This window comes from Neltuma alba, unplaced genomic scaffold, assembly GCF_004799145.2.
Source record: "Neltuma alba isolate B1F8T4 unplaced genomic scaffold, ASM479914v2 tig00011424_pilon, whole genome shotgun sequence".
Taxonomy (NCBI): domain Eukaryota; kingdom Viridiplantae; phylum Streptophyta; class Magnoliopsida; order Fabales; family Fabaceae; genus Neltuma; species Neltuma alba.
The window spans coordinates 157,531-173,342 of NW_021636108.1; the positions used below are offsets into that span (position 1 = coordinate 157,531).

The window sequence follows — 15,812 nt, forward strand, 5'->3', positions numbered from 1 at the left end:
CTTTTCGAGAACGACTTCACTCTTCGATGCCTCTCCAAAGCGAAACAAAAGAAGCCAACGGGCCTCAAATGCTGGAGCCATCACTTCAATATTAAATACCAACTTCGATTATTTATTTCAAAAATCAATTATATAATTAAATACCATAATTCGACGAGACTATTATATTGTCCAAGTGTATCATTACGGAAAGTATGGCAGGGAGTAATAGCATAAAGAGAACAAGGCCAGAACATACATAATTATCACAGAGTAACGTGACGGATCAGAAAAGAGTATTTTGAAAAATGATTAGTGCCACTGAAAAAGCTGGAGGGGCAGTAAGAAATATACATGCAAAGTCTTGGAAGCACTTTTATCGTTCATTATTATTATAATATTTGTGGTCCTCCCAAGAAAGAAAACAAGAGTATGGCTATAATAATAATAAAGCGAAAGACCCGTTTCTGTGGATTGATCAAAAAGCCACATGGTGGGGGGGGTATATATTGTATTGGATGCTCAGAGGCACACTCATTGAACTCTACTTTTACAGTTCAACAACTCTAAACAATCCCATTCCTATGATTATGAGATAAAAGCTTCATCGTATGTTAATTCTGTTCACCTAATTCTGTATCTTCTCTGCAAATTGGCCCAAGAAATTGACAGAAATACATGCTCTCTTGTCATCCTAGGAAATGAAATCTAATAACTCTGGCAAGTGAAGAGTGTTCTTCACGAAACACATGAATATTTATATATATATATATATATATATTAGTTTACTCCTCATTCAGCGCCACATGATGCTCATCTACCTGAAGAATAAGAATGAGAAAAAGTTAGAGACAGGTGAGAGAACACATGACAATGCATCATCAACCACCATAAAGAAAAAGCTTTCTTGCCTTCTAAGTTCATTGTTTTTAACACTCACACACACACACACACACACATATATGCTGCTATGCAATAATGGTGACTTATGAAGCTCCTTAGAGAAGAAAGCTTTTTCCCCCCACAAATGTTCAAGCCCTTGGTCATGAGTAGGAAAGTACGGGCACAAACATTCAAACGTTAAATTATCTTAGAGTTGAGTTTAAATACCAGTATTCATTGTTCAGAGGTTGTTGGTTTGATTACAAATAAGAAGAAACACATTACAAGATATGTACTCTGGTCATCACAACCATTATTACAAATTCAATAGTATCAGAGTAACATCACAACCACCATAGCAAAATATGATTTGATTATTCAATAGATTAGAACAACCGAACCACCACTTTTTTCCATAACTGTGAAAGAGCAAACGAGGCGAGTTCATTTTCATGGAGTTATAAGTTGTGATTAGGATGTTTGAGTTTTATTAGGAAAAAAACGTTAAATTCATTTTGATATGAAGGACTCACTTCGATACGTAATTCTTTAAGATACACTCCACCGGCAAATAGCCTTTTATTGTTAAAAGATATTCTTCACCTACAAAAGATAAATCAATCAAATCAAACCAATCAGAGAGACATGTACATAACATCAAAAGTAAATTCTATTGAAAGATATGCTACACATTTAAATCTCTTTTAATAATTAACATGTTTAATTTATCTTTTATAAATCGGATGTGCAATAAAATTTATGAATGGGAACATCTTCAAATGTAGGATACGGACTTAAGAAAAAGAAAAGAAAAAAACAAGAATTGATGAATGCCAAGTGCTAACAGCCATCGTAAGGAATTTCACTTAGTGGTGGACCTGAAGGTATACTGTACTAACCCTTTTCAACACGCTGTTCCACCATCATGTGACTTCGCTTAACAGTTGAAGACCCAGTAGTTCACCCAACTCTCCTTTTTCAAATAATGGAGTTTGAATATAGAACATGTTTATCTGCCATGGCCATTCAAAATTTTCCATCTGCTTGAGCAATTTAACTTCTAAAGGGATTTCACAAAAGAAAGGGGGAAAAAGTCAGCATTAATGTAGAGAATCACTCACATGACTTGCTCTTTTTGATGACTTGGTGACACCTCAGGAAGAAAGACTCCTAGTCTTGTCACTGGTTATCATGACCTGAATAGAGGAATTGTCGCCACATTATGACGCATCTTCGAAAAACAACGTGCAGCACGGTCATGCAAGTCAATGAAAAAATCTGGTTATACATCTTAAGCAAATATTGGGCTTAGTCCACTAGTCTTCTTTTAGCACATTGGAACTGCTAGTTTGATTGTGCTCTTTGAATGGAAAATTGGAAATAATTTCCTTTGCACATGGTTAGGCAGACTAAGCATTTTCAGTGACTGCGAAGCGGCATTGAGTGTTAAAGTGCTGTACTGGTAAGAGGGAATGCAAAATATGTATATGTATCTCAGAAAAGGGATTCATAATCTTGGCCTCTCAATCATGGAAAAATGCCACCTCTGACACTTCCTCATAGCTACTATTAGACAATTAGTCAACTCTCTTCTGGGTTATTAACTATTGACCTGGTGAAGAGCCAAAGGAGGCAGTATTTCTGAACTTTGAGTTTGTTAGAAACAAAAAAGAAATGTGTTAGAATTTCAAGCATTTATGGTACAAGAGAAAGGCTATCTTCAAGAAAACATCCCTCTTTCACTGCAGCTAGATCACCTTTTCCGGGAAAATTTAATGATCCTGACAATTTTGATCTGAAATTGCATCATACCCTAGTACAGCAAGTTCTGTTTGAGAAAGATTTGCCTATGGAACATTCTCCCAATTGATGGATCGATGCCTAATGTGTAGGGAAAATGATGTCAATCCCAAGGGGAGTTTGCATCCTTCTATAAGTTTTTACCATAATCTGACAGTAGATTTAGCTTTCAAGTTCCTTTCCTTCAATAGACTTGCCAATCGCCACTTTCTTATTCTCCATGTTACCCCCTATTTTTGGCAACTCATACAATTCCACCGGAATCATAAAGAAACATAGAAGAGGAGGATTTTTTCTCAGTACTATGGTCAACGAACTTTGCAGAATCCATTTCCTGTCTCAATAAACTCAACGTGGTGTGAATTTCTTCTATCTGGGGATGTGATCTAGTACCAGCAACAAATACATGAAGATCTTGTCCAACTTCAATCCAGCTACATCCTGGAATTTTTCTCAGGCCCTTTTCTTTCATTAGGCCCCTTATACTTGACACTTTATCCCATCTTCCTGCAGTTGCATACAGATTTGAAAGAGCCACATAATTACCTGAATTACCCGGGTCCAATTTTAATAACCATTTTGCTATATAACCTGCAAGTTCAATCTCATGGTTTTGTCCACAAGCCACAAGTAGAGATCCTAATATATGCGCATCGGGATGGCTAGGCATAGTAATAATAATCCTAAGAGCTTCATCTAACTGGCCATGGCTGGAAAGAAGTTTAATTAAGCAACCATAATGTTCTGCACTTGGCTTCATATGGAGTTCAGAGACCATATATTTGAAAAGCTCCAGACCTTCCTTCACCAATCCTGCATGGCTGCATGCTGACAAGACACTGGTAAAAGTTATGTGATCTGGCACTATAGGGTCTTTCTCCATTTGTCTAAAAAGCGCAAGAGATTCAATAGCTTGACCATGTAATGCATAAGCAGAGATCATTGCATTGTAGACGGGTAATTCCTTTCTTGAACACATGTTGAAAACACTCTTTGCGGTATTTATAGCTCCACATTTAGCATACATCTCCATTATAGAGGTCGTGATGTGAAGAGACAAAGAAACATAATGTCTCAGAACATAACCATGAATTGCCCTTCCATATTTCAACAATGTCATATTTGTACAGGCTGAGAGTGCACTAGTTATGCTAATGCTGTTTGTTCCAATTCCTGCATCCTGCATCTGCTTAAAAACCAGAATAGCTTCATAATTACGACCATTCTGAGCCAGACCAGATATCATTGTAGTCCGTGTTATCAAGTTAGGTTGAACACCCTGGGAGTACATTTCTGAAAACATATTTTGAGCTTCAGTAACCTGACCATTCCTAAAGAAACCCAAGATCACAGAATTCCATGATATCACATTTGGTGTGACGGTCTCTACTTGCATCCGATAGAATAATCTCAAGGCCTCACCACTCAGTCCTAGCTCTGCATAAGCAGCTAACATTGTATTCCACAATACGATATCTCTTTTTGTGGTAGAGCTAAACACTCTCCTCGCATAATCCATTTTCCCACATTTTGCATACATATCTATTATGCCACTTGAGACAACCAAGTCAGATTCGAAGTTGTTTTTAATGCAATAACCATGCCCAATCATACCAAGTTCTACATTCCTTGTATCTGCAGCCACAGTCAATAAAGATGATAGAGTCACACCGTCAAACCTTAAGTTTTCTTCTCTCATCAGATGGCACGTGTAAAGTGCCTTCTCAACCTGCCCATTGTGCACGTAAGTGGATGTGAGCAAATTCCATGTCACCTCGTCTTTCATGATTATTTTGCTAAAAACCATTTCAGCTTCTTCAGTCAATCCGACCTTGGAATAAAAGTTAATAAGGGAGCTACCCAAAATGTTGTCCAACTCTAATCCACCTATAATTGCCAGACCATGCCCTTGTCTTCCCTCTTCTAGTGCCTCCAAATTAGCAGATGCAGTAAGTAAACCTGATAGAGTGACCTGAGTCGGTTCGACACCTTCCATTCGCATGGAATGAAAGAGTTTAATTGCCTCCTCGTTCTGTCCATTTTGGGCGTAACCCAAAACCATTGAATTCCAAGCAACCACGTTCTTCTCAGGCATAGCATCAAACACCTTCCTTGCATCCTCCAAAAACCCAAATTTCCCATACATATCCACGAGACTACTTGCGACAAATACACATTGATCAAAATCCTTCATCTTTACGACGTTTCCATGAATTCCCTTCCCAGTTCCAGTCCATTGCAGAGCACCACAAGCTTTTAACGCATTTGGGACGACAAAATTATCCGGTAAAACCCCATTCTCTTGCATTTCACAGTAATTCAACAATGCTTCTACATACAAACCGCTTCGAGACTGCAAACCGATCATGGCAGCCCAGGAAAACACGTTCTGTTTCTCTAGTCTACGAAATAGACGATTTGCCACCTCCGGTTCCTCACATTTTGCATAAAAAATCACCAATTTCGTTTCAATGTACTCGTTCCTCGAAAATAAGTCGCCTTTTTTAATAATCTTAGCATGAATTTGCCTACCCAGAAAAAGAGCCCGCTCGTATACGCATCCCTGGAGAATTTCTCCATAAACATCAGGTCCAGCATGGAGGTTCCTGGATTCCATTTCAGTGAGCAAGCCCAGAGCTTTCTGGATTTTCCCATCTTTGCATAATGAAGACATATAATCAAAGTACGACTTGTGCAAGTCTTGATGATTTCTGCCATCATTATCTTTGAGGTTTATAAGTTTTGTCGGGACTTTAGGAAAGTCCAAAGTATTTTGGGGTTTCAGACGAGATAATCGTGGGGCTGTAGTGGTTGAGAAAGGAAGGCAGGCTATGCATTGCATGGAGGCTCAGTCCGACGGCAGCAACGACGTAGGAAAAAGGCGCCGATTGATTTTGCAGTGCCGCAACTAACCGAGCGGGAAGGGTATTTTCGTCAACTAAAAGTTTAACGGTCATCGTTCCCCTCGAATGGATAATGTCTGAGACAGAGTTATATAACAGTAACAGTGATATATTTTCTTTTACCTGAATATTTATTTCATAATCTGTAATTCGGAATAAATTAATAATTTATTATGTAAGTACTATCTCATTTTTTAATATAAGACCTTATTTGACTTTTATTTTGATTTAAATATAAGATCCTAATATATTTTGTCTCTCATATTTATTAATTTTTTTAAGATAGTCCTTGTAATAATGATAGTTTAGACAATACACTTGATTAGTAAGGATATTTTAGAAAAGGCAACACTTATTTATTATAAATAACTAATTTAATAATTTCTTAATTTACTCAAATTAGTCAACAAGTCCTTATATTAAGGACAGGAGGTAGTAGTATTTTTTGGCAAAAAATAATAATATTTTAATTTATTTTTTAAAATAAAACATTTATATTTTACTTTAATTAAAAGAGATTAAAGAATAAATATGATAAATAATTCACAAATTCCAATATTCCACGGGTCCACGAGTAAGAGGCTTGGTTAGTTTGTTGTATGCTTATTGGGCTCAGCCCAAGCATATCAAAACTATAACTCACTAGGCCCATCAAATCTTACCATGCATTTTATTTTATTAATAAAGTCATTATAGAAATATTAAATGAGGAAGAGAAGCTGGGAGGAAGTGACAGAAGAAAGTGCAGAATTTGGATGAAGAAAAAGAAGGTTGATGTTGATGGTGGGAAGTGTACTTTTGGCTGTTTACACAAAGAATTGAGGATGAGGATATGAGTCAACAAATATTTTAATTTAATTATAATTTAAATTAGTGAGAATAGAAATTCCAATCTTCTCAGTGACTCTAACTTAGTGTAACCTTTCATTTTCCCAACCAAATTCTTCCTTTTTCATTAGAGGCCGACCAATCCCCATTCTATTCCTTATTCTCCACTCTCTTATGCTTTCCCTCTCCAGATTCCCCCCCCCCTCTCTCTCTCTCTATATATATATATATATGGGGTCAAACTCGGTGCCAATCCTCTGTTATTCTCCATAATTAAATCATATACACCTTTGTGATAATCACCGTCTGATATATGTATAAATTGTTAGCTTTGCCTTTGATCATACATATGCTGAGTTAGTTAAATATAAGATTATGTTTTACTGATCCTTTAATTGTTTGCTTTCATTCGAGGTGGTTGATTCACATTCACATGCACTTGAAAAAGCAGATCAACATCCAATGTCGGGGCATACACGTGTACATATATATATATATATATATGTATAGTTGATTGAGATATGAATTAGTAATTAAGAAGAGAAGAAGATGCAGAAAAAAGTGAAGAGAATTCCCACATGGCCAAAGATGGAAACAGCTTGAAATATCATTATAAAATAAATAAGGTATAAGAATCTAATCTCGAAGTGGAAGAAACAGTGGCAGAATATGGAAGAACAATCCTGGCTAATAGGTGTTAGCTACTGTGTGTGTGTGTGTGTGTACATCACAAGTGCAGCTGTGAAGTGAATTCCCCGTAAATAACGTACCTATCATTGTTGGCTTTAATTAATTTCCCCTCCATGACCACCCACCAATATATATTAATTATTATCAAATTTATATACTATATATTTCATTATTATTCATTTCATCAACTTTTTCTTGTATCATAATTATATTATCCTGTGAGATCCGAGTTTAACCGGATTTTGGCACTTGTAATATGGCATATACATGAACTGGGAGTCGGGAGAGGTGTTTTGTGGTGGATTCATAGGAATATATATACATAATATAATATCTATGTCATGGAATTTCCAGTTTCTTGTCAATTGTCGTCTACAGCTTATTGCCTCATATGTCACTTTTAAATTACTGGTTCCTTATTTCTATCAGTATCTTTGATTTTCTCACGCAGCACTTCAAGTGAAAACCAACTGCTGAATTAACCCATATTTAAATACCACGAAGAAGTGATAAAATTGCAATTCATGGTATCTTAGATAGGGGCAACGGTAACTGGAAGGCAATTTTTTGGGGGGCAAAAAATCAATTGATACCATAACTTATAATAAGAACAATTTAATTTTTTAGAAGATCCAATTATTCCACCTACAATTTTGTGACGTGAAAATATTAAAATGTTAAACTTAAACTTAGAAGGTCAATTTAGCAATTAAAAAGACTATGTTTTACCTAATAATAGTATAGAAACACAGTACTCAGATTTATAGATAACTAATGACATTTATGTATTTTGTTTTATGATATTTTTTGGGCTAGCTTTGGTGAAGAAATCTCATACAGATGGAGGCTTCAAAATCATGAATAAAGTGTTTTTTTTTTTTTGGGGAATATATCGAATACGACAAACACACGCGTGTGCATAATCAAAGTGTGATTCCAATTTTCTTTTTGAAGCTATGTAAATGCAATACTTGTCTATAACAAAATTGAAGTAGCATATCCACATTGTTATATCGTCAGTATATAGACAAATGGATTTTAATATTTTCAAAAGAATACTTCAACTAAACTGTGCAAAGATATAGATGCGAATTATAAAAAAGCCAACCACTCATTTTTCTTATTTATATTTTTTATGATATCAAATTTTAACTTCCCCATTTTTTTCCTTTTGAAATTAAGAATTGAAAGCATATGAAGACTGTTGAAAATAGAGAAAATAATAATTCTCCACTCAGAAGCATTATCCCCAATATTTTTCTACCCTATTTGCAATAAATCAAGACCAAAAAAAAAACAAAAGAAATGAAACATTGAAGGTACTCCTCCGGTCCTTAATAAGACCCATTTGATTAATTGATTAGATTAAGGAAGTTAGGTAAGTTAGTTAATTATAGAAATGTGACAGTTTTCCTAAAACACCATGATCATCTTTCTTAATACATTTCTCCCTCTTCTACTTGAGTATGGTTTAGAGAATATCTATAGGGGTAATTTAGAGAAAATTGATAAATATGAGAAATGGGTCTTATATTTAGGACCAAAACCAACTCAACAATTGGGTCCTATATTAAGGACCGGAGGAGTATTAGGAAAGACAATGATAATACATTGTTCCTAGAGAAAATTAGCTGAAGAAATAATTTAAATATTTGAGTTAATTACTTTAGTTAATAGCTTCTCACACGTATATGATGAATAAAACATAAAAACACATGCATTTATCGTTTATTATTAAATCAAAAGTTATTGTAAATTGATACAGCACAAGCATTTTATTTAACTGTGTGTGTGTGTATATATATATATATATATTCAAATGAATGGTTGAAGATTAAAACCATTTGGCACAGTTAATATAATCATAAACAAACGCTCCAATATCTACTTATTTACATTCACTAATATGCTAACTCCGGTCCTTAATATAAGAGGTAGTTGACTAATTTGAATATATTAAAAAAACTAGTTAAGTTAGTTATTTGTAACAAATAGGTGTTGTCTTTCTTAAAATATCATTGGTAATCAAATGTATTGATTAGAATTATCATTATAATAAAGACTATCTTGAAAAAAATAGATAAATATGAGAGACAAAGTAAATTATGATCTTATATTTAGAACCAAAATAAAAATCAAAGAGCTCTTATATTAATAACCGGAGGAGGTAGTACATAAATTTGTCACGTGGAGCTTGAATTCCCACTTTTAAGGAGGGTGGGTAAATATGTGCAACTAAATCAAACCATATAAGTGAAAATTTTCTTTTCTTTTCTTGTTTTTTGGATGAGGACTTGACCTAAGTTAGTTCATTGGACTTTTGCTATCGCGCATTGGCCACTTTATCATTCCAAATCCCAATTTGAAATGTTGAGATTGAAATTGAGATGTCATTGCCACTTTAATTTTTGTTGCACTTTAAGGACAAATATTCAAAGATCTGACAATACTGTTATCTCTCTCTCTCTCTCAAACAGATATATGCTCATCAAAGTGTTTGACACTATGCATAGATTAAATGGAGCCGAGCCTTACATCTCCATCAATCGGGCCAACATGTTCAATTAATACGGTCAAATCGAATGCTCTTGATCTGATCTTTGTTCCGTTATGTATTCTAATGCTTCATTTTTTGCCAGTGGTTACAGTAAATTATTCCATCAACAATTACAATTGTTAACCATTGTGCAGTTGTACATATATTCGAGGAAGAAAAATTCACTCATCAACACAAGTTACGTAGAGTTATATATAAGCACATTTAAAGCTGGTTACTGATGTGAAAATCTTGTTCATGAATATCTTATAAAAAATATTTTATTAATGAATAACGTGTAAATACTTGTTTGGAATGACGGTAGGACTTTTTAAAAATATTTTCTAAATCACAATTTATAGAATATAAAATAAGTACAGGAAAAAAAATTGTCTCGATCTGTATGAATATACTAATTAATACTTATTATGAGCAACTCCAAATCAGCCCTAAGAATTGTCAAAGTCCTCAAACCTTCTCCAATGACCTCACTTCGCAATACGAAAAAGATGTCAAGACTCACAATTTTGATAACCAAGATGATTAGCAATGAATTAAAATTGTGACCCGTAAGTTCGTATATTAGCAAAAGGTGGAAGTAGGAGAATATTCCGGGAGAGACAAAAGGGATATTCAGAAGGACGATATGGCAGAATAAGAGTGACACGTGTCGCCCTTATGATGTTGTCCTCTTTCTTTTCACTTTCTTTTTTAAAAGCCTTTTTATTTTTTCCCCCTTCGAAGAAAAGGTGTGGGTTGGAGCGTAGCTTCACGCACAAGACTCACTCTAAAGCAAGTAAGCAACTTACCCCCTTCATTATTGCCTCTCAAAGGAATTCGATGCCCTCTTCCTTTTTTTCTCCCCTTTTATTTTCCCTCATTTTCAAATCACTTGGCATTTATCTTTATTACTAAACATATACTTTAAGATATTCTCTGTTTTTTTTTTAAACAAGTGAATTCCAATGAAGAAAAAAAAGATTGGATCGGGGAATCGGATCAAATTAGTTAGAGCCGAATGAATCGTACACGGATCTTCTTGGCCCATGTGCCCTAATACGGTTCGTATATACTCAGATCTCCCAACAAATTTACCCTCCAAAACAGGATCAATTGTGGGGAAGAAAACAGTTATTTATTATACTAACTGTAAAAAAAAAAAAAAAGGTTAGTTCATGCCATGACTGATGAGTATTTCTTATAATTAACATGTGATTAAATTTAATTAAAATATTATAACATCCCTCATCTACGCCCTTTTTGTGTCTACCAGAGTTTGTTACGTCTGAAATGGACATGAATATTCCAGTTCCAGGCCCCAATATGTATATGTGTCACGTATGCGAATTCAAAACAGTAATTCACTTTTTGGTGTTGGACAAAAAAAAAAAAGAGAATTACTTAGCACTAATTAAATACATAATTATGTATAGCATATTCATAATGTGACACAATATTCGTGTGGAAAAACGAAGGATGATTATGTATTTGCATGGGCTATACGTACGATGTATCCATACATATCCAATTTGGGAAATTCCAGGTGCTATATGAAGAGCAGCGAAGCTGAAGCAGATGTTAATTAGGATTCAAATGCTCACATCAATAAATATATAAAATGTATTATATGGGCTGTAGATATATGTTAATTGAATTTATCTGATTTTCAGATAAAGACAAGTCTTTATATGCAGTTAAAGCAAGACAATTATCAGTAATTACACTATGGTATTTAAAGGAAGACACATGTCATGTTTGGCTCAGTGATAATCCTCAGGGGAATCAAGCAGGCGTGACCCCGACACAAGAAACAAGCAAATACATATGGACTGTCCCCACCAAAAATTTTAAAAAAAAAAAAAAAAGAAAGCAAATGATCCGACCCGAATAGGGATGGATCTCATGACCCATAGATATATATATATATATATATATATATATATCTGTAACGAAAAGAGAATCTTGTTACCTTCCTGCCCACTTCACTAAAGTTAGTAGCAGAAGAAGATTCTCCTGGGTTAGCCTCCTTTATCACTCTCTTGGAGGGTAATTTCCTTTTTGAAAATCTTATTTTACTCTTCCTTTAAGCTTCGTGGCCTGTGCTCCCTTAATTTAGAATCGGAGAATTGGAACTAAGATATTCCTTCCTTAGGGGCAAAAATATTTTATTCTTTATGATGAATGTCTCATTTTTTTTTCCTGAGATTAGATATTCCTCCCCCCCCTCCCCCATCGTTCTTCTCTCTCTGATCAATGCACTAAACCTCATGCAGGACAATTATGCAACTTTCTGGACTCAAAAAAAAAAAAAAGGAATAGTAAAGTTGCAAGGTGGATTGATACTAAAACCTATTTGAATATGTGCTTTCTCTTGCCTTCTTCTTTTTTTCCCCCCTCTTTATCTTTATTCAACTTAATGGCAAAATCATGTTGCGTGGTATATGCTCCCCACAAAGTCTTTGCCATTAATTAATCATGCTAGAATCATTAGTTTCTGCTCTTACATCAATAAGGACACCCACAAGTACTGCTTTGCCATACATCTGGCCAGCATCTTCCATAACTGTTGATTTTTCCCACATATTTTCTTGGTCGCTTTCTCTTTTCGGGTGTTGCGGCCAGCTAGAAATTTGTGCGAGTTTTGATCAATTTATGTTATACAGTTCCATGCAAAGAATCTAAGATTTTCACAAAGACCTGACACCTTAAACATGCATCCAGCTCCCAGATACAGCCGTATTCAATATAGATGATATCCTTTAAGACAGCTAATATTGTATGTAAAGAGACCTTTGAACCAAAATTTTGGATATCCATTCACTGAATAAATTCAGTCTCGAATAGGAAGAATAATGAACAGAGGGGAAAGGAAAAGGAAAAGGAAAAATAAAGTCACAAGAATGATTCACTGTTAATGAAGTTTTAATTTGATTTGAAATTGGCAGGAAGGAGAATCCGAGTTTCATTTGCACATAAATCTTTATAATTAGAAAGGAAAAAAGGAGAGCAATGGGCATAAAAGAGAGAAAGATTAAAAGAAAAAAAAGGAGGGTAACAGTAAGAAGAAGAATCATCTTTTTAAATTGGTGAGATTTTGAATTCGTACAAAGACTACTCAAAGGTTCTTAAACCAGGCTCTAAGCACATGACCCTCTAATGTCAGGCTCACTGATTCCTTCTCTCACACCACCTCTCTCATTTTTTTAATCTTTTGCCCCCTTTTGCCTTGGTTCTTTGTAGGAAGTTACATCCCTCTGCTTTATCTTCTGCTTTTTCTTTTGTCTCTCTCTCTCTCTCTCTCTCTAACACTGCTTTATTCCCTCTTGAACTCACCCTAAAAAGAAGACGATCCTCCCCGATCCTCCTTGTGTTCACAAACAATCTCCACCCTCCCTTCTCTCTCTCTCTATATCGTCCCCACCAGACTCAAACAAAGAAAGGAAGAGGCCAAATACCCTCTTTTGCTCGTGTTTTTTCCTACATACCACCCTGCGCCTATTTTGGCATGAACATCGTCTCATACAGTGATTGTTAGGAGATATTTACCTTTTGTACGTGGGAAAAAAATGGCTTCGCCGTCTGAACTAAGCCTGGATTGCAAACCCCACAGCTATTCTTTGCTTCTGAAATCATTTGGAGATCAGGCAGATCATACCTACAAGCTTGAGGAGTTCCTTTCTCGGCTTGAGGAAGAACGTCTCAAGATTGATGCCTTCAAGCGCGAGCTTCCTCTCTGCATGCAGCTTCTTACCAACGGTACACCTTGAATGATCATTCATATTGGGCTTGTCATGCACATGAAAATTAACAAATTCAGAAGCCTCCAATAAACTAAACACAGAATCAGAAACCTTACCGCAGATTCAATACCATGATGATTATACTATCAAACTGGTGGTATATTCATTCTTTTGATCTTCCCAGTGGCGATTAAAATCAACCTTTTTCTTTATCTTGTTCTATCTATTCTTCCTCTTCTTTTCCTTTTCCTTCTCCTTCGTCGGATAGAAGTAGGCGATAGCTTTATCTGTGTGGAAAATCATTTCTCAGGCTTTATTTTTGAATGCAAAAGTAGTCAGGCAATTACTTGTTCTGGATAGCAACATATCATGCAAATTATTTCCTTTTTCTTTATTGTGTTTCCATTCTTCTTTTGCATATGGGATTGATTCAGTTACCATGATTATGATTTAATTTTGGACAGCTATGGAGGCCTCAAGGCAGCAACTTCAAGCCTACAGAGCAGATCAAGGCACGAGACCAGTGCTGGAAGAATTCATACCCATCAAGCAGTCAAACTCAGAAAGCTCTGAGAAGGCATCCAGCATATCAGACAAGGCAAATTGGATGACATCTGCTCAATTATGGAGCCAAGCAAATGAAGGAACCAAGCCCCAGTCCACAATTACATCCCCTAAAGAAGCTGATATTGGCTTCAGTGTAAGCCCCAAGCTCGCTCTTGACAACAAACAGAGGAATGGTGGAGCCTTCCTGCCATTCTCAAAAGAACGAAACTCATGCCAAAGTGGCTCCACATTACGGGTGATCCCCGAGTTGGCCCTCGCCTCTGTTGAGAAAGAAATGGAGGACAAGAAATGCACAGAAACAGAAAATGCAGTGTCATGTCCCAAGAGGGAAAATTCTGGTAAAGCCACAGGAGGCAACGGTACTGGAGTGATCACCGATCAAGGAAAAGGAACTCCAGTTGCGTCTGATCCACAAACAACCAGCACCACCAACACCACTAATCAAACTCATAGGAAGGCAAGAAGATGCTGGTCACCTGACCTGCACCGCCGATTTGTAAATGCTCTTCAGATGCTAGGTGGATCTCAAGGTATAAAAAGTTTAATTAAAATTTTCATATACATACATACGTGTGTGCGTGTGTCTGCATATTACATAACCCATCTTATAATCATTGGGACAATCAAGTAGTCTAGTTATTTTGATAATCATTACTGCTATCATATGCAAGTAACAACTTTGATTTTTCCTTTTCTTTTCTGTTTTCAGTGGCCACCCCAAAGCAGATAAGGGAGCTGATGAAGGTTGACGGTTTGACCAATGATGAAGTTAAAAGCCATCTCCAGGTATCTCTCTATCTCTCAGACTCACTTTCTTTCTCAGGCGTGGACACGCGGGACAGGCATGAAAGAGGGAGCCCACTGCCCTCTTGTACTATTATAATTGCCTTGCCAGCCTCACTGACAACGTACCACTCTGCAGGCTGCAGAATGTATATTCTGCATTTCCAAAACACACCTTTTTTGGTTTGTGAGTTTTCTTTTCCCGTTATACTCATCCTTCTCTTTTCTTCTGTCGTTGCACAGAAATACAGGCTTCATACACGACGTCCCAGTCCAAGCCCACAAGCAGCCGGGTCACCCGCACCTCAGCTTGTAGTCCTAGGAGGAATCTGGGTCCCGCCGGAATACGCTTCTGCCGCCGCTCACACTGGCGCACCTGCCATCTACAGCCCACACCCTACCTCCCACCCTCCTCCACCGCCGCACTACTGCACCACAACGCCAGTGCACCAAGAATTCTACGCTGCCGCGGCGGCGCAGCAGCCAACTCCGCCGCACTACCACACGCTGCTCCATCACCATATGCAGATGTACAAAACGAATTCGCACCAGGGCTCGCCGGAATCGGAGATGCGAGGAGGGGGAGAGAGGTCCGAGAGTATAGAGGGCGGGAAGTCAGAGAGCAGCAGCTGGAAGGAAGATAGCGGGGAGAACGAAGGGGAGAGGAAAGGGCTGGCGGCACTGAGGGAAGAAGGAGAAGAGGGTAGTCGGACCGAGACAACTCTGAAATTCTAGGGTTTACGGGATATTCAGAATTAGGGTTTTTTTTTCTCTGAAGATGCATGGCGACGATGAATGGTCAAGTATTGTTATCAGCATTATTATTATTCATTCAACATGCGAAGAAAAGGAAGCAAATATCCTTACGGCGTTACTTTATTATTACTAGGTACCTACATATGTGTACATGTATGGATGTGAAGAGGGTAAAAAAGGCATAAAAGTGAACGTTTGTTTTGTTTCATTTTGTTTTGTATGCATTCATGTGTTATTTACTAGGAAAAATTATTATTGGATTCCATCTATGTCCCTCTCTGTCTTTTTCTGGTTTTCTTTTCTATTTTCCTTCAAGATGATGACCAATGATCATGTATAAAACCGAGC

General features: G+C 36.5%; 2 protein-coding genes and 1 long non-coding RNA gene across 4 annotated transcripts; 1 reads left to right on the forward strand and 2 right to left on the reverse strand.

The window, feature by feature from the left end:
* Positions 1–453: 453 nt before the first annotated feature.
* Positions 454–2,820, reverse strand: LOC114713420 (uncharacterized). 2 transcript variants are annotated; one of them, XR_003737339.1, is made up of 4 exons: positions 1,983–2,820; positions 1,761–1,874; positions 1,395–1,464; positions 454–800 (listed from the first exon to the last, which is right to left on the reverse strand). It is a non-coding gene; the product is annotated as an uncharacterized LOC114713420 (long non-coding RNA). The 2 variants fall into 2 exon arrangements; XR_003737338.1 differs by lacking the exon at positions 1,395–1,464.
* A 197-nt stretch (positions 2,821–3,017) lies between these two features.
* LOC114713387 (pentatricopeptide repeat-containing protein At5g55740, chloroplastic-like) lies at positions 3,018–5,464 on the reverse strand. The gene is given in 2 exon segments (XM_028898018.1): positions 3,018–3,204; positions 3,206–5,464. Coding segments are annotated over 2 exon segments (2,193 nt in total). The 5' UTR covers positions 5,336–5,464; the 3' UTR covers positions 3,018–3,141.
* A 7,532-nt stretch (positions 5,465–12,996) lies between these two features.
* LOC114713364 (myb family transcription factor EFM) lies at positions 12,997–15,731 on the forward strand. The gene is made up of 4 exons (XM_028897997.1): positions 12,997–13,374; positions 13,823–14,455; positions 14,635–14,711; positions 14,952–15,731. Exons 1-4 carry the CDS (start codon positions 13,185–13,187, stop codon positions 15,441–15,443), a joined length of 1,392 nt encoding a protein of 463 aa, XP_028753830.1. The 5' UTR covers positions 12,997–13,184; the 3' UTR covers positions 15,444–15,731.
* Positions 15,732–15,812: the final 81 nt, after the last annotated feature.